General features: G+C 50.6%; 1 protein-coding gene across 2 annotated transcripts in view; it reads left to right on the forward strand.

The window, feature by feature from the left end:
* LOC148431399 (uncharacterized) overlaps positions 1-23,139 on the forward strand; it is a 101,456-nt gene that overhangs the window by 34,714 nt on the left and 43,603 nt on the right. For both annotated transcript variants that reach the window (XM_088466021.1, XM_088466023.1), the window contains 2 exons: positions 15,751-15,798; positions 15,876-15,923. In XM_088466021.1, the coding sequence (XP_088322147.1) occupies positions 15,751-15,798; positions 15,876-15,923 (96 nt within the window). The remainder of the gene's footprint in view (positions 1-15,750; positions 15,799-15,875; positions 15,924-23,139) is intronic.

The following is a 23,139-nucleotide window of genomic DNA, read 5'->3' on the forward strand; positions in this document are numbered from 1 at the left end:
CTCTGTATGTAGCCCTGTACTCGCTGTCTCCTCCTCCTACAGTCTGTATGTAGCCCTGTACTCGCTGTCTCCTCCTCCTACACTCTGTATGTAGCCCTGTACTCGCTGTCTCCTCCTACACTCTGTATGTAGCCCTGTACTCGCTGTCTCCTCCTACACTCTGTATGTAGCCCTGTACTCGCTGTCTCCTCCTACACTCTGTATGTAGCCCTGTACTCGCTGTCTCCTCCTACACTCTGTATGTAGCCCTGTACTCGCTGTCTCCTCCTACACTCTGTATGTAGCCCTGTACTCGCTGTCTCCTCCTACACTCTGTATGTAGCCCTGTACTCGCTGTCTCCTCCTCCTACAGTCTGTATGTAGCCCTGTACTCGCTGTCTCCTCCTACAGTCTGTATGTAGCCCTGTACTCGCTGTCTCCTCCTACAGTCTGTATGTAGCCCTGTACTCGCTGTCTCCTCCTCCTACACTCTGTATGTAGCCCTGTACTCGCTGTCTCCTCCTCATACAGTCTGTATGTAGCCCTGTACTCGCTGTCTCCTCCTCCTACAGTCTGTATGTAGCCCTGTACTCGCTGTCTCCTCCTACAGTCTGTATATAGCCCTGTACTCGCTGTCTCCTCCAATAGTCTGTATGTAGCCCTGTACTCTCTGTCTCCTCCTACAGTCTGTATGTAGCCCTGTACTCGCTGTCTCCTCCTACAGTCTGTATGTAGCCCTGTACTCGCTGTCTCCTCCTCCTACAGTCTGTATGTAGCCCTGTACTCGCTGTCTCCTCCTCCTACAGTCTGTATATACCCCTGTACTCGCTGTCTCCTCCTACAGTCTGTATGTAGCCCTGTACTCGCTGTCTCCTCCTCCTACAGTCTGTATGTAGCCCTGTACTCGCTGTCTCCTCCTACAGTCTGTATGTAGCCCTGTACTCGCTGTCTCCTCCTCTTACACTCTGTATGTAGCCCTGTACTTACTGTCTCCTCCTACAGTCTGTATGTAGCCCTGTACTCGCAGTCTCCTCCTATAGTCTGTATGTAGCCCTGTACTCGCTGTCTCCTCCTACAGTCTGTATATAGCCCTGTACTCGCTGTCTCCTCCTACAGTCTGTATGTAGCCCTGTACTCGCTGTCTCCTCCTACAGTCTGTATGTAGCCCTGTACTCGCTGTCTCCTCCTACAGTCTGTATGTTGCCCTGTACTCGCTGTCTCCTAATAGTCTGTATGTAGCCCTGTACTCGCTGTCTCCTCCTACAGTCTGTATGTTGCCCTGTACTCGCTGTCTCCTCCTACACTCTGTATGTAGCCCTGTACTCGCTGTCTCCTCCTCCTACAGTCTGTATGTAGCCCTGTACTCGCTGTCTCCTCCTCCTACAGTCTGTATGTAGCCCTGTACTCGCTGTCTCCTCCTCCTACAGTCTGTATGTAGCCCTGTACTCGCTGTCTCCTCCTCCTACAGTCTGTATGTAGCCCTGTACTCGCTGTCTCCTCCTCCTACACTCTGTATGTAGCCCTGTACTCGCTGTCTCCTCCTCCTACAGTCTGTATGTAGCCCTGTACTCGCTGTCTCCTCCTACACTCTGTATGTAGCCCTGTACTCGCTGTCTCCTCCTACAGTCTGTATGTAGCCCTGTACTCGCTGTCTCCTCCTACAGTCTGTATGTAGCCCTGTACTCGCTGTCTCCTCCTACAGTCTGTATGTAGCCCTGTACTCGCTGTCTCCTCCTACAGTCTGTATGTAGCCCTGTACTCGCTGTCTCCTCCTCCTACAGTCTGTATGTAGCCCTGTATTCGCTGTCTCCTCCTCCTACAGTCTGTATGTAGCCCTGTACTCGCTGTCTCCTCCTCCTACACTCTGTATGTAGCCCTGTACTCGCTGTCTCCTCCTACACTCTGTATGTAGCCCTGTACTCGCTGTCTCCTCCTACAGTCTGTATGTAGCCCTGTACTCGCTGTCTCCTCCTACAGTCTGTATGTAGCCCTGTACTCGCTGTCTCCTCCTCCTACAGTCTGTATGTAGCCCTGTACTCGCTGTCTCCTCCTACAGTCTGTATGTAGCCCTGTACTCGCTGTCTCCTCCTACAGTCTGTATGTAGCCCTGTACTCGCTGTCTCCTCCTCATACAGTCTGTATGTAGCCCTGTACTCGCTGTCTCCTCCTCCTACAGTCTGTATGTAGCCCTGTACTCGCTGTCTCCTCCTCCTACAGTCTGTATATAGCCCTGTACTCGCTGTCTCCTCCTGCAGTCTGTATATAGCCCTGTACTCTCTGTCTCCTCCTACAGTCTGTATGTAGCCCTGTACTCGCTGTCTCCTCCTACAGTCTGTATGTAGCCCTGTACTCGCTGTCTCCTCCTACAGTCTGTATGTAGCCCTGTACTCGCTGTCTCCTCCTCCTACAGTCTGTATGTAGCCCTGTACTCGCTGTCTCCTCCTCCTACAGTCTGTATGTACCCCTGTACTCGCTGTCTCCTCCTACAGTCTGTATGTTGCCCTGTACTCGCTGTCTCCTCCTCCTACAGTCTGTATGTAGCCCTGTACTCGCTGTCTCCTCAAACAGTCTGTATGTAGCCCTGTACTCGCTGTCTCCTCCTCCTACACTCTGTATGTAGCCCTGTACTCGCTGTCTCCTCCTACAGTCTGTATATAGCCCTGTACTCGCTGTCTCCTCCTATAGTCTGTATGTAGCCCTGTACTCTCTGTCTCCTCCTACAGTCTGTATGTAGCCCTGTACTCGCTGTCTCCTCCTACAGTCTGTATGTAGCCCTGTACTCGCTGTCTCCTCCTACAGTCTGTATGTAGCCCTGTACTCGCTGTCTCCTCCTCCTACAGTCTGTATGTAGCCCTGTACTCGCTGTCTCCTCCTCCTACAGTCTGTATGTAGCCCTGTACTCGCTGTCTCCTCCTACAGTCTGTATGTAGCCCTGTACTCGCTGTCTCCTCCTACAGTCTGTATGTAGCCCTGTACTCGCTGTCTCCTCCTACACTCTGTATGTAGCCCTGTACTCGCTGTCTCCTCCTCCTACAGTCTGTATTTAGCCCTGTACTCGCTGTCTCCTCCTCCTACACTCTGTATGTAGCCCTGTACTCGCTGTCTCCTCCTCCTACACTCTGTATGTAGCCCTGTACTCGCTGTCTCCTCCTACAGTCTGTATGTAGCCCTGTACTCGCTGTCTCTTCCTACAGTCTGTATGTAGCCCTGTACTCGCTGTCTCCTCCTACAGACTGTATGTAGCCCTGTACTCGCTGTCTCCTCCTACAGTCTGTATGTAGCCCTGTACTCGCTGTCTCCTCCTACAGTCTGTATGTAGCCCTGTACTCGCTGTCTCCTCCTACAGTCTGTATGTAGCCCTGTACTCGCTGTCTCCTCCTACAGTCTGTATGTAGCCCTGTACTCGCTGTCTCCTCCTACAGTCTGTATGTAGCCCTGTACTCGCTGTCTCCTCCTCCTACACTCTGTATGTAGCCCTGTACTCGCTGTCTCCTCCTCCTACAGTCTGTATGTAGCCCTGTACTCGCTGTCTCCTCCTCCTACACTCTGTATGTAGCCCTGTACTCGCTGTCTCCTCCTACACTCTGTATGTAGCCCTGTACTCGCTGTCTCCTCCTACACTCTGTATGTAGCCCTGTACTCGCTGTCTCCTCCTACAGTCTGTATGTAGCCCTGTACTCGCTGTCTCCTCCTACACTCTGTATGTAGCCCTGTACTCGCTGTCTCCTCCTACACTCTGTATGTAGCCCTGTACTCGCTGTCTCCTCCTACACTCTGTATGTAGCCCTGTACTCGCTGTCTCCTCCTCCTACAGTCTGTATGTAGCCCTGTACTCGCTGTCTCCTTCTACAGTCTGTATGTAGCCCTGTACTCGCTGTCTCCTCCTACAGTCTGTATGTAGCCCTGTACTCGCTGTCTCCTCCTCCTACACTCTGTATGTAGCCCTGTACTCGCTGTCTCCTCCTCATACAGTCTGTATGTAGCCCTGTACTCGCTGTCTCCTCCTCCTACAGTCTGTATGTAGCCCTGTACTCGCTGTCTCCTCCTACAGTCTGTATATAGCCCTGTACTCGCTGTCTCCTCCAATAGTCTGTATGTAGCCCTGTACTCTCTGTCTCCTCCTACAGTCTGTATGTAGCCCTGTACTCGCTGTCTCCTCCTACAGTCTGTATGTAGCCCTGTACTCGCTGTCTCCTCCTCCTACAGTCTGTATGTAGCCCTGTACTCGCTGTCTCCTCCTACAGTCTGTATGTAGCCCTGTACTCGCTGTCTCCTCCTACAGTCTGTATGTAGCCCTGTACTCGCTGTCTCCTCCTCCTACACTCTGTATGTAGCCCTGTACTCGCTGTCTCCTCCTCATACAGTCTGTATGTAGCCCTGTACTCGCTGTCTCCTCCTCCTACAGTCTGTATGTAGCCCTGTACTCGCTGTCTCCTCCTACAGTCTGTATATAGCCCTGTACTCGCTGTCTCCTCCAATAGTCTGTATGTAGCCCTGTACTCTCTGTCTCCTCCTACAGTCTGTATGTAGCCCTGTACTCGCTGTCTCCTCCTACAGTCTGTATGTAGCCCTGTACTCGCTGTCTCCTCCTCCTACAGTCTGTATGTAGCCCTGTACTCGCTGTCTCCTCCTCCTACAGTCTGTATATACCCCTGTACTCGCTGTCTCCTCCTACAGTCTGTATGTAGCCCTGTACTCGCTGTCTCCTCCTCCTACAGTCTGTATGTAGCCCTGTACTCGCTGTCTCCTCCTACAGTCTGTATGTAGCCCTGTACTCGCTGTCTCCTCCTCTTACACTCTGTATGTAGCCCTGTACTCACTGTCTCCTCCTACAGTCTGTATGTAGCCCTGTACTCGCAGTCTCCTCCTATAGTCTGTATGTAGCCCTGTACTCGCTGTCTCCTCCTACAGTCTGTATATAGCCCTGTACTCGCTGTCTCCTCCTACAGTCTGTATGTAGCCCTGTACTCGCTGTCTCCTCCTACAGTCTGTATGTAGCCCTGTACTCGCTGTCTCCTCCTACAGTCTGTATGTTGCCCTGTACTCGCTGTCTCCTAATAGTCTGTATGTAGCCCTGTACTCGCTGTCTCCTCCTACAGTCTGTATGTTGCCCTGTACTCGCTGTCTCCTCCTCCTACAGTCTGTATGTAGCCCTGTATTCACTGTCTCCTCCTCCTACTGTCTGTATGTAGCCCTGTACTCGCTGTCTCCTCCTACAGTCTGTATATAGCCCTGTACTCGCTGTCTCCTCCTCCTACAGTCTGTATGTAGCCCTGTACTCGCTGTCTCCTCCTACAGTCTGTATGTAGCCCTGTACTCGCTGTCTCCTCCTACAGTCTGTATGTAGCCCTGTACTCGCTGTCTCCTCCTACAGTCTGTATGTTGCCCTGTACTCGCTGTCTCCTCCTCCTACAGTCTGTATGTAGCCCTGTACTCACTGTCTCCTCCTCCTACTGTCTGTATGTAGCCCTGTACTCGCTGTCTCCTCCTCCTACAGTCTGTATGTAGCCCTGTACTCGCTGTCTCCTAATAGTCTGTATGTAGCCCTGTACTCGCTGTCTCCTCCTCCTACAGTCTGTATGTAGCCCTGTACTCGCTGTCTCCTCCTACAGTCTGTATGTAGCCCTGTACTTGCTGTCTTCTCCTCCTACAGTCTGTATGTAGCTCTGTACTCGCTGTCTCCTCCTCCTACAGTCTGTACGTAGCCCTGTACTCGCTGTCTCCTCCTACAGTCTGTATGTAGCCCTGTACTCACTGTCTCCTCCTACAGTCTGTATGTAGCCCTGTACTCACTGTCTCCTCCTACAGTCTGTATGTAGCCCTGTACTCGCAGTCTCCTCCTATAGTCTGTATGTAGCCCTGTACTCGCTGTCTCCTCCTACAGTCTGTATATAGCCCTGTACTCGCTGTCTCCTCCTACAGTCTGTATGTAGCCCTGTACTCGCTGTCTCCTCCTACAGTCTGTATGTAGCCCTGTACTCGCTGTCTCCTCCTACAGTCTGTATGTTGCCCTGTACTCGCTGTCTCCTAATAGTCTGTATGTAGCCCTGTACTCGCTGTCTCCTCCTACAGTCTGTATGTTGCCCTGTACTCGCTGTCTCCTCCTCCTACAGTCTGTATGTAGCCCTGTATTCACTGTCTCCTCCTCCTACTGTCTGTATGTAGCCCTGTACTCGCTGTCTCCTCCTACAGTCTGTATATAGCCCTGTACTCGCTGTCTCCTCCTCCTACAGTCTGTATGTAGCCCTGTACTCGCTGTCTCCTCCTACAGTCTGTATGTAGCCCTGTACTCGCTGTCTCCTCCTACAGTCTGTATGTAGCCCTGTACTCGCTGTCTCCTCCTACAGTCTGTATGTTGCCCTGTACTCGCTGTCTCCTCCTCCTACAGTCTGTATGTAGCCCTGTACTCACTGTCTCCTCCTCCTACTGTCTGTATGTAGCCCTGTACTCGCTGTCTCCTCCTCCTACAGTCTGTATGTAGCCCTGTACTCGCTGTCTCCTAATAGTCTGTATGTAGCCCTGTACTCGCTGTCTCCTCCTCCTACAGTCTGTATGTAGCCCTGTACTCGCTGTCTCCTCCTACAGTCTGTATGTAGCCCTGTACTTGCTGTCTTCTCCTCCTACAGTCTGTATGTAGCTCTGTACTCGCTGTCTCCTCCTCCTACACTCTGTATGTAGCCCTGTACTCGCTGTCTCCTCCTCCTACAGTCTGTATGTAGCCCTGTACTCGCTGTCTCCTCCTACAGTCTGTATGTAGCCCTGTACTCGCTGTCTCCTCCTCCTACAGTCTGTATGTAGCCCTGTACTCGCTGTCTCCTAATAGTCTGTATGTAGCCCTGTACTCGCTGTTTCCTCCTCCTACAGTCTGTATGTAGCCCTGTACTCGCTGTCTCCTCCTACAGTCTGTATGTAGCCCTGTGCTTGCTGTCTTCTCCTCCTACAGTCTGTATGTAGCTCTGTACTCGCTGTCTCCTCCTCCTACAGTCTGTATGTAGCCCTGTACTCGCTGTCTCCTCCTACAGTCTGTATGTAGCCCTGTACTCGCTGTCTCCTCCTCCTACAGTCTGTATGTAGCCCTGTACTCGCTCTCTCCTCCTACAGTCTGTATATAGCCCTGTACTCGCTGTCTCCTCCTCCTACAGTCTGTATGTAGCCCTGTACTCGCTGTCTCCTCCTACAGTCTGTATGTAGCCCTGTACTCGCTGTCTCCTCCTACAGTCTGTATGTAGCCCTGTACTCGCTGTCTCCTCCTCCTACAGTCTGTATGTAGCCCTGTACTCGCTGTCTCCTCCTACAGTCTGTATGTAGCCCTGTACTCTCTGTCTCCTCCTACAGTCTGTATGTAGCCCTGTACTCGCTGTCTCCTCCTCCTACAGTCTGTATGTAGCCCTGTACTCGCTGTCTCCTCCTACAGTCTGTATGCAGCCCTGTACTCGCTGTCTCCTCCTACAGTCTGTATGTAGCCCTGTACTCGCTGTCTCCTCCTACAGTCTGTATGTTGCCCTGTACTCGCTGTCTCCTAATAGTCTGTATGTAGCCCTGTACTCGCTGTCTCCTCCTCCTACAGTCTGTATGTAGCCCTGTACTCGCTGTCTCCTCCTACAGTCTGTATGTAGCCCTGTACTCGCTGTCTCCTCCTACAGTCTGTATATAGCCCTGTACTCGCTGTCTCCTCCTCCTACAGTCTGTATGTAGCCCTGTACTCGCTGTCTCCTCCTACAGTCTGTATGTAGCCCTGTACTCGCTGTCTCCTCCTACACTCTGTATGTAGCCCTGTACTCGCTGTCTCCTCCTACAGTCTGTATGTAGCCCTGTACTCGCTGTCTCCTCCTACAGTCTGTATGTAGCCCTGTACTCGCTGTCTCCTCCTCCTAATAGTCTGTATGTAGCCCTGTACTCGCTGTCTCCTCCTACAGTCTGTATGTAGCCCTGTACTCGCTGTCTCCTCCTCCTACAGTCTGTATGTAGCCCTGTACTCGCTGTCTCCTCCTACAGTCTGTATTTAGCCCTGTACTCGCTGTCTCCTCCTACAGTCTACATGTAGCCCTGTACTCGCTGTCTCCTCCTATAGTCTGTATGTAGCCCTTTACTCGCTGTCTCCTCCTACAGTCTGTATGTAGCCCTGTACTCGCTGTCTCCTCCTCCTACAGTCTGTATGTAGCCCTGTACTCGCTGTCTCCTCCTCCTACAGTCTGTATGTAGCCCTGTACTCGCTGTCTCTTCCTCCTACAGTCTGTATGTAGCCCTGTACTCGCTGTCTCCTCCTCCTACAGTCTGTATGTAGCCCTGTACTCGCTGTCTCCTCCTCCTACAGTCTGTGTGTAGCCCTGTACTCGCTGTCTCCTCCTACAGTCTGTTTGTAGCCCTGTACTTGCTGTCTCCTCCTCCTACAGTCTGTATGTAGCCCTGTACTCGCAGTCTCCTCCTCCTACAGTCTGTATGTAGCCCTGTACTCGCTGTCTCCTCCTACAGTCTGTATGTAGCCCTGTACTCGCTGTCTCCTCCTCCTACAGTCTGTATGTAGCCCTGTACTCGCTGTCTCCTCCTACAGTCTGTATGTAGCCCTGTACTCGCTGTCTCCTCCTCCTACAGTCTGTATGTAGCCCTGTACTCGCTGTCTCCTCCTACAGTCTGTATGTAGCCCTGTACTCGCTGTCTCCTCCTACACTCTGTATGTAGCCCTGTACTCGGTGTCTCCTCCTACACTCTGTATGTAGCCCTGTACTCGCTGTCTCCTCCTACAGTCTGTATGTAGCCCTGTACTCGCTGTCTCCTCCTCCTACAGTCTGTATGTAGCCCTGTACTCGCTGTCTCCTCCTACAGTCTGTATGTAGCCCTGTACTCGCTGTCTCCTCCTACACTCTGTATGTAGCCCTGTACTCGCTGTCTCCACCTCCTACAGTCTGTATGTAGCCCTGTACTCGCTGTCTCCTCCTACACTCTGTATGTAGCCCTGTACTCGCTGTCTCCACCTCCTACAGTCTGTATGTAGCCCTGTACTCGCTGTCTCCTCCTACAGTCTGTATGTAGCCCTGTACTTGCTGTCTCCTCCTACAGTCTGTATGTAGCCCTGTACTCGCTGTCTCCTCCTACAGTCTGTATGTAGCCCTGTACTCGCTGTCTCCTCCTACAGTCTGTATGTAGCCCTGTACTCGCTGTCTCCTCCTACAGTCTGTATGTAGCCCTGTACTCGCTGTCTCCTCCTACACTCTGTATGTAGCCCTGTACTCGCTGTCTCCTCCTCCTACAGTCTGTATGTAGCCCTGTACTCGCTGTCTCCTCCTACAGTCTGTATGTAGCCCTGTACTCACTGTCTCCTCCTCCTACAGTCTGTATGTAGCCCTGTACTCGCTGTCTCCTCCTCCTACAGTCTGTATGTAGCCCTGTACTCGCTGTCTCCTCCTACAGTCTGTATGTAGCCCTGTACTCGCTGTCTCCTCCTACAGTCTGTATGTAGCCCTGTACTCGCTGTCTTCTACTCCTACACTCTGTATGTAGCCCTGTACTCGCTGTCTCCTCCTCCTACAGTCTGTATGTAGCCCTGTACTCGCTGTCTCCTCCTACAGTCTGTATGTAGCCCTGTACTCGCTGTCTTCTACTCCTACACTCTGTATGTAGCCCTGTACTCGCTGTCTCCTCCTCCTACAGTCTGTATGTAGCCCTGTACTCGCTGTCTCCTCCTACACTCTGTATGTAGCCCTGTACTCGCTGTCTCCTCCTACAGTCTGTATGTAGCCCTGTACTCGCTGTCTCCTCCTACAGTCTGTATGTAGCCCTGTACTCGCTGTCTCCTCCTCCTACAGTCTGTATGTAGCCCTGTACTCGCTGTCTCCTCTTACAGTCTGTATGTAGCCCTGTACTCGCTGTCTCCTCCTCCTACACTCTGTATGTAGCCCTGTACTCGCTGTCTCCTCCTCCTACACTCTGTATGTAGCCCTGTACTCGCTGTCTCCTCCTACAGTCTGTATGTAGCCCTGTACTTGCTGTCTCCTCCTACAGTCTGTATGTAGCCCTGTACTCGCAGTCTCCTCCTCCTACAGTCTGTATGTAGCCCTGTACTCGCTGTCTCCTCCTACAGTCTGTATGTAGCCCTGTACTCGCTGTCTCCTCCTCCTACAGTCTGTATGTAGCCCTGTACTCGCTGTCTCCTCCTCCTACAGTCTGTATGTAGCCCTGTACTCGCTGTCTCCTCCTACAGTCTGTATGTAGCCCTGTACTCGCTGTCTCCTCCTCCTACAGTCTGTATGTAGCCCTGTACTCGCTGTCTCCTCCTACAGTCTGTATGTAGCCCTGTACTCGCTGTCTCCTCCTACAGTCTGTATGTAGCCCTGTACTCGCTGTCTCCTCCTCCTACAGTCTGTATGTAGCCCTGTACTCGCTGTCTCCTCCTCCTACAGTCTGTATGTACCCCTGTACTCGCTGTCTCCTCCTCCTACAGTCTGTATGTAGCCCTGTACTCGCTGTCTCCTCCTACAGTCTGTATGTAGCCCTGTACTCGCTGTCTCCTCTTACAGTCTGTATGTAGCCCTGTACTCGCTGTCTCCTCCTACAGTCTGTATGTAGCCCTGTACTCGCTGTCTCCTCCTCCTACAGTCTGTATGTAGCCCTGTACTCGCTGTCTCCTCCTACAGTCTGTATGTAGCCCTGTACTCGCTGTCTCCTCCTACAGTCTGTATGTAGCCCTGTACTCGCTGTCTCCTCCTCCTACAGTCTGTATGTACCCCTGTACTCGCTGTCTCCTCCTCCTACAGTCTGTATGTAGCCCTGTACTCGCTGTCTCCTCCTACAGTCTGTATGTAGCCCTGTACTCGCTGTCTCCTCCTCCTACAGTCTGTATGTAGCCCTGTACTCGCTGTCTCCTCCTACAGTCTGTATGTAGCCCTGTACTCGCTGTCTCCTCCTCCTACAGTCTGTATGTAGCCCTGTACTCGCTGTCTCCTCCTACAGTCTGTATGTAGCCCTGTACTCGCTGTCTCCTCCTCCTACAGTCTGTATGTAGCCCTGTACTCGCTGTCTCCTCCTACAGTCTGTATGTAGCCCTGTACTCGCTGTCTCCTCCTACAGTCTGTATGTAGCCCTGTACTCGCTGTCTCCTCCTACAGTCTGTATGTAGCCCTGTACTCACTGTCTCCTCCTCCTACAGTCTGTATGTAGCCCTGTACTCGCTGTCTCCTCCTCTTACAGTCTGTATGTAGCCCTGTACTCGCTGTCTCCTCCTACAGTCTGTATGTAGCCCTGTACTCGCTGTCTCCTCCTCCTACAGTCTGTATGTAGCCCTGTACTCGCTGTCTCCTCCTACAGTCTGTATGTAGCCCTGTACTCGCTGTCTCCTCCTCCTACAGTCTGTATGTAGCCCTGTACTCGCTGTCTCCTCCTACAGTCTGTATGTAGCCCTGTACTCGCTGTCTCCTCCTACAGTCTGTATGTAGCCCTGTACTCGCTGTCTCCTCCTCCTACACTCTGTATGTAGCCCTGTACTCGCTGTCTCCTCCTACAGTCTGTATGTAGCCCTGTACTCGCTGTCTCCTCCTACAGTCTGTATATAGCCCTGTACTCGCTGTCTCCTCCTACACTCTGTATGTAGCCCTGTACTCGCTGTCTCCTCCTCCTACAGTCTGTATGTAGCCCTGTACTCGCTGTCTCCTCCTCCTACAGTCTGTATGTAGCCCTGTACTCGCTGTCTCCTCCTCCTACACTCTGTATGTAGCCCTGTACTCGCTGTCTCCTCCTCCTACAGTCTGTATGTAGCCCTGTACTCGCTGTCTCCTCCTACAGTCTGTATGTAGCCCTGTACTCGCTGTCTCCTCCTACACTCTGTATGTAGCCCTGTACTCGCTGTCTCCTCCTACAGTCTGTATGTAGCCCTGTACTCGCTGTCTCCTCCTACAGTCTGTATGTAGCCCTGTACTCGCTGTCTCCTCCTACAGTCTGTATGTAGCCCTGTACTCGCTGTCTCCTCCTACAGTCTGTATGTAGCCCTGTACTCGCTGTCTCCTCCTACAGTCTGTATGTAGCCCTGTACTCGCTGTCTCCTCCTACAGTCTGTATGTAGCCCTGTACTCGCTGTCTCCTCCTACAGTCTGTATGTAGCCCTGTACTCGCTGTCTCCTCCTACAGTCTGTATGTAGCCCTGTACTCGCTGTCTCCTCCTACACTCTGTATGTAGCCCTGTACTCGCTGTCTCCTCCTCCTACAGTCTGTATGTAGCCCTGTACTCGCTGTCTCCTCCTACAGTCTGTATGTAGCCCTGTACTCACTGTCTCCTCCTCCTACAGTCTGTATGTAGCCCTGTACTCGCTGTCTCCTCCTCCTACAGTCTGTATGTAGCCCTGTACTCGCTGTCTCCTCCTACAGTCTGTATGTAGCCCTGTACTCGCTGTCTCCTCCTCCTACACTCTGTATGTAGCCCTGTACTCGCTGTCTCCTCCTACAGTCTGTATGTAGCCCTGTACTCGCTGTCTCCTCCTACAGTCTGTATGTAGCCCTGTACTCGCTGTCTTCTACTCCTACACTCTGTATGTAGCCCTGTACTCGCTGTCTCCTCCTCCTACAGTCTGTATGTAGCCCTGTACTCGCTGTCTCCTCCTACAGTCTGTATGTAGCCCTGTACTTGCTGTCTTCTACTCCTACACTCTGTATGTAGCCCTGTACTCGCTGTCTCCTCCTCCTACAGTCTGTATGTAGCCTTGTACTCGCTGTCTCCTCCTACACTCTGTATGTAGCCCTGTACTCGCTGTCTCCTCCTACAGTCTGTATGTAGCCCTGTACTCGCTGTCTCCTCCTACAGTCTGTATGTAGCCCTGTACTCGCTGTCTCCTCCTCCTACAGTCTGTATGTAGCCCTGTACTCGCTGTCTCCTCCTACAGTCTGTATGTAGCCCTGTACTCGCTGTCTCCTCCTCCTACACTCTGTATGTAGCCCTGTACTCGCTGTCTCCTCCTACAGTCTGTATGTAGCCCTGTACTCGCTGTCTCCTCCTACAGTCTGTATGTAGCCCTGTACTCGCTGTCTTCTACTCCTACACTCTGTATGTAGCCCTGTACTCGCTGTCTCCTCCTCCTACAGTCTGTATGTAGCCCTGTACTCGCTGTCTCCTCCTACACTCTGTATGTAGCCCTGTACTCGCTGTCTCCTCCTACAGTCTGTATGTAGCCCTATACTCGCTGTCTCCTCCTACAGTCTGTATGTAGCCCTGTACTCGCTGCCTCCTCCTACAGTCTGTATGTAGCCCTGTACTCACTGTCTCCTCCTCCTACAGTCTGTATGTAGCCCTGTACTCGCTGTCTCCTCCTACAGTCTGTATGTAGCCCTGTACTCGCTGTCTCCTCCTACAGTCTGTATGTAGCCCTGTACTCGCTGTCTCCTCCTACAGTCTGTTTGTAGCCCTGTACTCGCTGTCTCCTCCTACACTCTGTATGTAGCCCTGTACTCGCTGTCTCCTCCTACACTCTGTATGTAGCCCTGTACTCGCTGTCTCCTCCTCCTACAGTCTGTATGTAGCCCTGTACTTGCTGTCTCCTCCTACAGTCTGTATGTAGCCCTGTACTCGCTGTCTCCTCCTCCTACAGTCTGTATGTAGCCCTGTACTCACTGTCTCCTCCTCCTACAGTCTGTATATAGCCCTGTACTCACAGTCTCCTCCTCCTACAGTCTGTATGTAGCCCTGTACTCGCTGTCTCCTCCTCCTACAGTCTGTATGTAGCCCTGTACTCGCTCTCTCCTCCTACAGTCTGTATGTAGCCCTGTACTCGCTGTCTCCTCCTCCTACAGTCTGTATGTAGCCCTGTACTCGCTGTCTCCTCCTCCTACAGTCTGTATGTAGCCCTGTACTCACTGTCTCCTCCTCCTACAGTCTGTATGTAGCCCTGTACTCGCTGTCTCCTCCTCCTACACTCTGTATGTAGCCCTGTACTCGCTCTCTCCTCCTACAGTCTGTATGTAGCCCTGTACTCGCTGTCTCCTCCTCCTACAGTCTGTATGTAGCCCTGTACTCGCTGTCTCCTCCTCCTACAGTCTGTATGTAGCCCTGTACTCGCTGTCTCCTCTTACAGTCTGTATATAGCCCTGTACTCGCTGTCTCCTCCTCCTACAGTCTGTATGTAGCCCTGTACTCGCTGTCTCCTCCTCCTACAGTCTGTATGTAGCCCTGTACTCGCTGTCTCCTCCTACAGTCTGTATGTAGCTCTGTACTCGCTGTCTCCTCCTCCTACAGTCTGTATGTAGCCCTGTACTCGCTGCCTCCTCCTACAGTCTGTATGTAGCCCTGTACTCGCTGTCTCCTCCTACAGTCTGTATGTGGCTCTGTACTCGCTGTCTCCTCCTCCTACAATCTGTATGTAGCCCTGTACTCGCTGTCTCCTCCTACAGTCTGTATGTAGCCCTGTACTCGCTGTCTCCTCCTACAGTCTGTATGTAGCCCTGTACTCGCTCTCTCCTCCTACAGTCTGTATATAGCCCTGTACTCGCTGTCTCCTCCTCCTACAGTCTGTATGTAGCCCTGTACTCGCTGTCTCCTCCTACACTCTGTATGTCGCCCTGTACTCGCTGTCTCCTCCTCCTACAGTCTGTATGTAGCCCTGTACTCGCTGTCTCCTACAGTCTGTATGTAGCCCTGTACTCGCTGTCTCCTCCTACAGTCTGTATGTAGCCCTGTACTCGCTGTCTCCTCCTACAGTCTGTATGTAGCCCTGTACTCGCAGTCTCCTCCTCCTACAGTCTGTATGTAGCCCTGTACTCGCTGTCTCCTCCTACAGTCTGTATGTAGCCCTGTACTCTCTGTCTCCTCCTCCTACAGTCTGTATGTAGCCCTGTACTCGCTGTCTCCTCCTCCTACAATCTGTATATAGCCCTGTACTCGCTGTCTCCTCCTACAGTCTGTATGTAGCCCTGTACTCGCTGTCTCCTCCTACAGTCTGTATGTAGCCCTGTACTCGCTGTCTCCTCCTACAGTCTGTATGTAGCCCTGTACTCGCTGTCTCCTCCTCCTACAGTCTGTATGTAGCCCTGTACTCGCTGTCTCCTCCTACACTCTGTATGTAGCCCTGTACTCGCTGTCTCCTCCTCCTACAGTCTGTATGTAGCCCTGTACTCGCTGTCTCCTCCTACAGTCTGTATGTAGCCCTGTACTCGCTGTCTCCTCCTACAGTCTGTATGTAGCCCTGTACTCGCTGTCTCCTCCTCCTACAATCTGTATATAGCCCTGTACTCGCTGCCTCCTCCTACAGTCTGTATGTAGCCCTGTACTCGCTGTCTCCTCCTCCTACACTCTGTATGTAGCCCTGTACTCGCTGTCTCCTCCTACAGTCTGTATGTAGCCCTGTACTCGCTGTCTCCTCCTCCTACAATCTGTATATAGCCCTGTACTCGCTGTCTCCTCCTCCTACACTCTGTATATAGCCCTGTACTCGCTGTCTCCTCCTACAGTCTGTATGTAGCCCTGTACTCGCTGTCTCCTCCTACAGTCTGTATGTAGCCCTGTACTCGCTGTCTCCTCCTACAGTCTGTATGTAGCCCTGTACTCGCTGTCTCCTCCTCCTACAGTCTGTATGTAGCCCTGTACTCGCTGTCTCCTCCTACAGTCTGTATGTAGCCCTGTACTCGCTGTCTCCTCCTTCTACAATCTGTATATAGCCCTGTACTCGCTGCCTCCTCCTACAGTCTGTATGTAGCCCTGTACTCGCTGTCTCCTCCTACAGTCTGTATGTAGCCCTGTACTCGCTGTAGAAGTTATTGTAGTAAAAGATTTACTTAGTGTGTTATTTCTGTGTGCAGGAAAGTACCCCCAGTATCCATCTCAGGGTTACCAGCAGGGTCCAGCAGGTATGTACCTAGTGCTATCAGGATTATAGCTCATTGTGTGTATATTAGCGGTGTCAGTGATGGTGTCTTTCCGTCAGGTCTCCGGAATGGATATGGCGGATTAGGTGTTAAATCAAGAAAATCGGGTGAGTAATTTCCATTTTCTCCTTTACCTCCATTTGTGCCTTTGAAGTCGAATCTGACTGAAGCTCCATCCTATTGTCACCCCATATTAAGGCCCCATCTTACAGGTGTCCCTATTATTAATGCCCCATTTCACTCACCCCAAGTTATCAATGCCCCATCTTACTGGTTTTCCCATTATTAATGCCCCATTTCATGGAACCCGTATTATTTATTCCCTATCATACTGGTATCCCATTCTATGTCAGACATCTACTCATTGGCTACTTTATTAGGTATACCCGTTTATTAATGCAAATATGTAATCAGCCAATAAAGTGGCAACAACTCAATGCATAAAAGTATGCATACATGGTCAAGAGGCTCAGTTGTTGTACAGACTACACACCAGAATGGCTGGTGACTGTGGTTTGATTGATGTTGCCACATAGGGTGGTTTGGGTGTGTCAGAAACTGATGGTATCCTGATGTTTGAAAAACAATGGGGATAGTTCAGCACAGAATTTACATTATATTCATGTATTTATTCATAAAACAAAACCAGGTTCTCTTGTATCTTTTTGTCTCCTTCTATATGTTAATAATATTTATTAATGTACATCCTGGGATACAATCCTTAGGATGTGTGTTTCTTCATATGAGATACTTGGGTGCCACCTTTCTCATGGTATACTCACGTAAACCTCTAATGGAAAAAAAGGCAAAAAAAACAAAAGAAAAGACCCTTATGATTTTATAGAAAGTGAGATTAGTGGGTGCACACCTGGAACCATGAATGTAAGACTTACATAATAATTACAAGTTAACTTTTATTTGACTCTTTATAAATTGCATGAAAAATGTATTAAAATCTATAGTGTAGTGAAAAAGATTGAAAACAAAGTGATATAAAAACCATAACCTCTGTCTCTTATTTGTGTTTTAGTGATTATTGTTCCTGGTTATATGTCAGTATGTTTATTCTGATTCAAAAGGGAAAAACCCCGTTGTATTATATTTCCTTCAGAATAATATTATTTTTATTATTGTGTTACATAGAGCAACAATATAGACTCCTTCCAACAATGTGGCAATTGCCTCAAGATTTATTATATTGCTTGTAAAATCTCAGGGCCCCGATGAAGCCGGACATCCGGTGACATGTACATAGGTAGTTTTGCCCCGATGAAGCCGGACATCCGGTGACATGTACATAGGTAGTTTTGCCCCGATGAAGCCGGACATCCGGTGATATGTACATAGGCAGTTTTGCCCTGATGAAGCCGGACATCCGGTGACATGTACATAGGCAGTTTTGCCCTGATGAAGCCGGACATCCGGTGACATGTACATAGGCAGTTTTGCCCCGATGAAGCCGGACATCCGGTGACATGTACATGGGTAGTTTTGCCCCGATGAAGCTGGACATCCGGTGACATGTACATAGGCAGTTTTGCCCTGATGAAGCCGGACATCCGGTGACATGTACATAGGTAGTTTTGCCCCGATGAAGCCGGACATCCGGTGACATGTACATAGGTAGTTTTGCCCTGATGAAGCCGGACATCCGGTGACATGTACATGGGCAGTTTTGCCCTGATGAAGCCGGACATCCGGTGATATGTACATAGGCAGTTTTGCCCTGATGAAGCCGGACATCCGGTGACATGTACATGGGCAGTTTTGCCCTGATGAAGCCGGACATCCGGTGACATGTACATGGGCAGTTTTGCCCTGATGAAGCCGGACATCCGGTGACATGTACATGGGCAGTTTTGCCCTGATGAAGCCGGACATCCGGTGATATGTACATAGGCAGTTTTGCCCTGATGAAGCCGGACATCCGGTGACATGTACATAGGCAGTTTTGCCCTGATGAAGCCGGACATCCGGTGACATGTACATGGGCAGTTTTGCCCCGATGAAGCCGGACATCCGGTGACATGTACATAGGCAGTTTTGCCCTGATGAAGCCGGACATCCGGTGACATGTACATGGGCAGTTTTGCCCCGATGAAGCCGGACATCCGGTGACATGTACATAGGCAGTTTTGCCCCGATGAAGCCGGACATCCGGTGACATGTACATGGGCAGTTTTGCCCTGATGAAGCCGGACATCCGGTGACATGTACATAGGCAGTTTTGCCCTGATGAAGCCGGACATCCGGTGACATGTACATGGGCAGTTTTGCCCTGATGAAGCCGGACATCCGGTGACATGTACATAGGTAGTTTTGCCCCGATGAAGCCGGACATCCGGTGACATGTACATAGGTAGTTTTGCCCCGATGAAGCCGGACATCCGGTGATATGTACATAGGCAGTTTTGCCCTGATGAAGCCGGACATCCGGTGACATGTACATAGGCAGTTTTGCCCTGATGAAGCCGGACATCCGGTGACATGTACATAGGTAGTTTTGCCCCGATGAAGCCGGACATCCGGTGACATGTACATAGGTAGTTTTGCCCCGATGAAGCTGGACATCCGGTGACATGTACATAGGCAGTTTTGCCCTGATGAAGCCGGACATCCGGTGACATGTACATAGGTAGTTTTGCCCCGATGAAGCCGGACATCCGGTGACATGTACATAGGCAGTTTTGCCCTGATGAAGCCGGACATCCGGTGATATGTACATAGGCAGTTTTGCCCTGATGAAGCCGGACATCCGGTGACATGTACATAGGCAGTTTTGCCCTGATGAAGCCGGACATCCGGTGACATGTACATGGGCAGTTTTGCCCTGATGAAGCCGGACATCCGGTGATATGTACATGGGCAGTTTTGCCCTGATGAAGCCGGACATCCGGTGACATGTACATGGGCAGTTTTGCCCTGATGAAGCCGGACATCCGGTGATATGTACATAGGTAGTTTTGCCCTGATGAAGCCGGACATCCGGTGACATGTACATAGGCAGTTTTGCCCTGATGAAGCCGGACATCCGGTGACATGTACATAGGCAGTTTTGCCCTGATGAAGCCGGACATCCGGTGACATGTACATAGGTAGTTTTGCCCCGATGAAGCCGGACATCCGGTGACATGTACATAGGTAGTTTTGCCCCGATGAAGCCGGACATCCGGTGACATGTACATGGGCAGTTTTGCCCTGATGAAGCCGGACATCCGGTGACATGTACATAGGTAGTTTTGCCCCGATGAAGCCGGACATCCGGTGATATGTACATAGGCAGTTTTGCCCTGATGAAGCCGGACATCCGGTGACATGTACATAGGCAGTTTTGCCCTGATGAAGCCGGACATCCGGTGATATGTACATAGGTAGTTTTGCCCCGATGAAGCCGGACATCCGGTGACATGTACATAGGTAGTTTTGCCCCGATGAAGCCGGACATCCGGTGACATGTACATGGGCAGTTTTGCCCTGATGAAGCCGGACATCCGGTGACATGTACATAGGTAGTTTTGCCCCGATGAAGCCGGACATCCGGTGATATGTACATAGGCAGTTTTGCCCTGATGAAGCCGGACATCCGGTGACATGTACATAGGCAGTTTTGCCCTGATGAAGCCGGACATCCGGTGATATGTACATAGGTAGTTGCACTCACTGTGTCTCCTTATGTGAAAATTGAAAAACAAATGTGTTAGTTTAAATATGTCAATATGTGTTCAAAATAACATATGGTGAATGCAATGTATCGGCAGAGTGTGTAGCGTGATATCTTACCTATATGAGCAATGATATATCTCCATAATACTCGAAGATCAGTAAAGAAATTTGCCTGAAGAATCCGTATATATCGCAATAAAAAGAGAAGATTGCAACAGTGTTGCCTGAGACAGCTGAGATTTTACAAGCGATATAATAAATCTTGAGGCAATTGCCACATTGTTGGAAGGAGTCTATATTGTTGCTCTATGTAACACAATAATAAAAATAATATTATTCTGACGGAAATATAATACAACGGGGTTTTTCCCTTTTGAATCAGAATAAACATACTGACATATAACCAGGAACAATAATCACTAAAACACAAATAAGAGACAGAGGTTATGGTTTTTATATCACTTTATTTTCAATCTTTTTCACTACACTATAGATTTTAATACATTTTTCATGCAATTTATAAAGAGTCAAATAAAAGTTAACTTGTAATTATTATGTAAGTCTTACATTCATGGTTCCAGGTGTGCACCCACTAATCTCACTTTCTATAAAATCATAAGGGTCTCCGGATGTCTCCATGCTCAGCCGTCTGACGTGTTTATAGGGGATGTCGTACGAAGCAAAACCAGTAACACAAATAACCAGGCGCTACCCCAGGTGTACGCTAAGGAGCGTCTCTCATCACACAGCACATAGGATGGGCTGCGACAGCCGATACCGGGTCCCTCTCCTGCCCGCTAAGTACAGGAAACTGAGGCTACATGCAGGTGGCGGGCGCAGGATCGGGCATAGATAAAATGACATGGATGGAGGGCATACTTCCCGGGGAGGAGACACAGGATGGTGGCAATGGAGGTGCGGTGCCTGACGAGTTGCGACATTAAGAAGAATTTATGAAGAATCGCGTTATTGAGCCCCGCCCCCTACACAGAGACAGCGGAAATGCTCCCTATTGTGTCCACTTTGCTAGCGGGCAGAAATGCGGGAGAAATGCCTACTCTACTGGGGGTGCGGGGGGGTTACCCGAAAAATCGTGAGCCTCCCACCACTTCCAGGAGAGTTGGTATGTACAGGGCCGTAGCTAGGGTGGTGCGGCCGGCGGCTCCGCACAGAGCGCAACATTGCTGAGGGCGGAGCATCGACCGCACCGCCATCTCTCTCTGTTGTTCACTTCTTTGAACTAGTGCTGGGACGGCTGCTGCTGCGTGTCCGCGGCGCCCAGCACAGAGAAGGCGGGGCAGACAGACGCAGCCTCCCCACGTCCTTCTGATGTTCCGGCGCCAACCTATCAGGGCAGGTGAGACGGAGATGTGATGACATCATGACATCTCCCCGCCCAGAGGTCAATGAGGAGCTGCTGTGTGGTGGGGGCTGGCGGGCAGGGAGTGGCGCGGTGGTCACAGCACACAGGACTGGATGACATAGGACCGAGGACCTGCCAGTGACAGATGTATATACAGTATATATTACGACACAGTCAGATTAGGAGGTCCCTCTCCTGGGTAGAGGACTCCTTCCTTATACACACACACACACACACACACAGCAGCAGGGAAGCAGCACACCAGTCTGGATGTGAGTACAAGCTGGTCGGCGCCAGTCTTTATTGTACAATGACAGAAATAACATAAAGAAAACATAAATATAAATCCTAGCCCTGTCGGGGCACTAACTTCACAGGTGGTTCCCTCACTACCAGAACCTGGCAGGGCCTAATGCCCTCACCAGCAACAAGGCACAGCACAACACTCACAGTTAGGTTTTCAAGTGTCTCTGAGCAAACTCCCTGTCTGCTCTCCCAGGTGAGACAATCAGCCCTAAACACACTAGGCTTATATTGGCCACTCTCAGGTGGGAACCCAATCAAGCCTGTTACCAGGCTAAGAGAACCAAAACCTGGAGTGGCCGTGGGTGGAGCCCTCCCTCTCCTCTCACCCACAACCCCCAGGTCCCAAACCGGCTTTTCAAAAAAGCCGAGACTCAAGCCTGCTACACTGCAGACTTTCTCCTGGAGGTTTAAAACACAAAAGACAGGAATCTGGGACAAATGTACCTGCCACAGACCACTTTACCAATGATCCTATCACATATCCCCCCCCTTTGTTTCGACCTGTGGGGCGGAACAACTGAAGCCCCCAAACAATGAACGCGTGACAACGCGTCAGCATTGGCCAGCTGGCTTCCTGGCCTGTGTTCCACTGAAAATGTAAAAGTTTGTAACGCCAAGAACCATCTCGTAATTCTCGCATTACTGTCTTTATTTTCAGACATCCACTTCAGAGGGGCATGGTCAGTGATCAATTTGAACTTTCTTCCAACCAAGTAGTACCTGAGAGCCTCTAACGCCCACTTTATGGCCAACGCCTCCTTCTCCACTGTGGCATAGTTTCTCTCATGTACATTCAACTTTCTGCTTTGATAGAAAATAGGGTGTTCCTCACCCTCCTTGTTCTGGGACAGGACCGCTCCTATACCTACTTCTGATGCATCGGTTTGTACTATGAATTCCCTGTCAAAATTAGGAGTAATCAGGACTGGTTGGGAACACAACGCTACTTTCAACTCCTGAAAAGCTTTCTCCGCCTCAGGACTCCATTCTACCATAACTTTTTGTTTGCCTTTGGTCAGGTCAGTCAGTGGGACTGCCATGGTGGCAAAGTTGGGTATAAACCTCCTGTAGTACCCCGTAATTCCCAAGAAGGCTCTCACCTGCTTCTTATTCAGAGGCCGTGGCCAGTTTTGTATGGCATCAACTTTATTGAGCTGAGGCTTTATCAGGCCTCTGCCAAAGGTGTATCCCAGATATTTTACTTCCTCCATGCCTAGACAACACTTTTTTGGGTTGGCTGTCAAACCTGCCTTATAGATGGAGTCCAAAACTGCTTGTACCCTGGGTAAGTGAGACTGCCATTCAGGACTATGAATGACCACGTCATCCAGATAAGCAGCCGCATACCGTCTATGCGGCCTTAGAATCCTGTCCATCATTCTTTGGAAGGTAGCAGGTGCCCCATGTAGCCCGAAGGGCAACATCTTGTACTGAAACAAGCCCTCTGGCACTGAAAAAGCTGTCTTTTGTTTGGCGCTCTCGGTTAACGGTACTTGCCAATACCCTTTGGTTAGGTCAAGAGTGGTTAAATACCTTGCCGTCCCTAGTCTCTCAATCAATTCATCCACTCTTGGCATCCGGTAGGCATCGAATTTTGAAACACTGTTCAACTTTCGGAAGTCATTGCAGGAACGCACACTCCCGTCGGGCTTTGGAATCAACACAATGGGACTTGACCATTCACTATGTGATTCTTCAATAACCCCTAACTCTAGCATATTTTTAATTTCTTTCGACACTGATTCTCTTTGTGCTTCTGGTAACCTATAGGGCTTTAGATTAACTTTAACCCCTGGGTCAGTGATGATGTCATGTTTAATGACCGAGGTTTTCCCAGGTACGTCAGAGAACAGCACCCTATTTCTGATCAGAAACTCCTTGACCTCTTGTTGTTGAATTGCCGACAGGGTTTTTGCCACTGTCACTTCGGGAACTAAGGGCCCTGGATTTACTGGAGGGGCTCGGACGGCCGACAGTGCCGTTCTATCTTT

This window comes from Taudactylus pleione, unplaced genomic scaffold (genome assembly GCF_031769625.1).
Source record: "Taudactylus pleione unplaced genomic scaffold, aTauple2 ptg002292l, whole genome shotgun sequence".
Classification (NCBI taxonomy): Eukaryota; Metazoa; Chordata; class Amphibia; order Anura; family Myobatrachidae; genus Taudactylus; species Taudactylus pleione.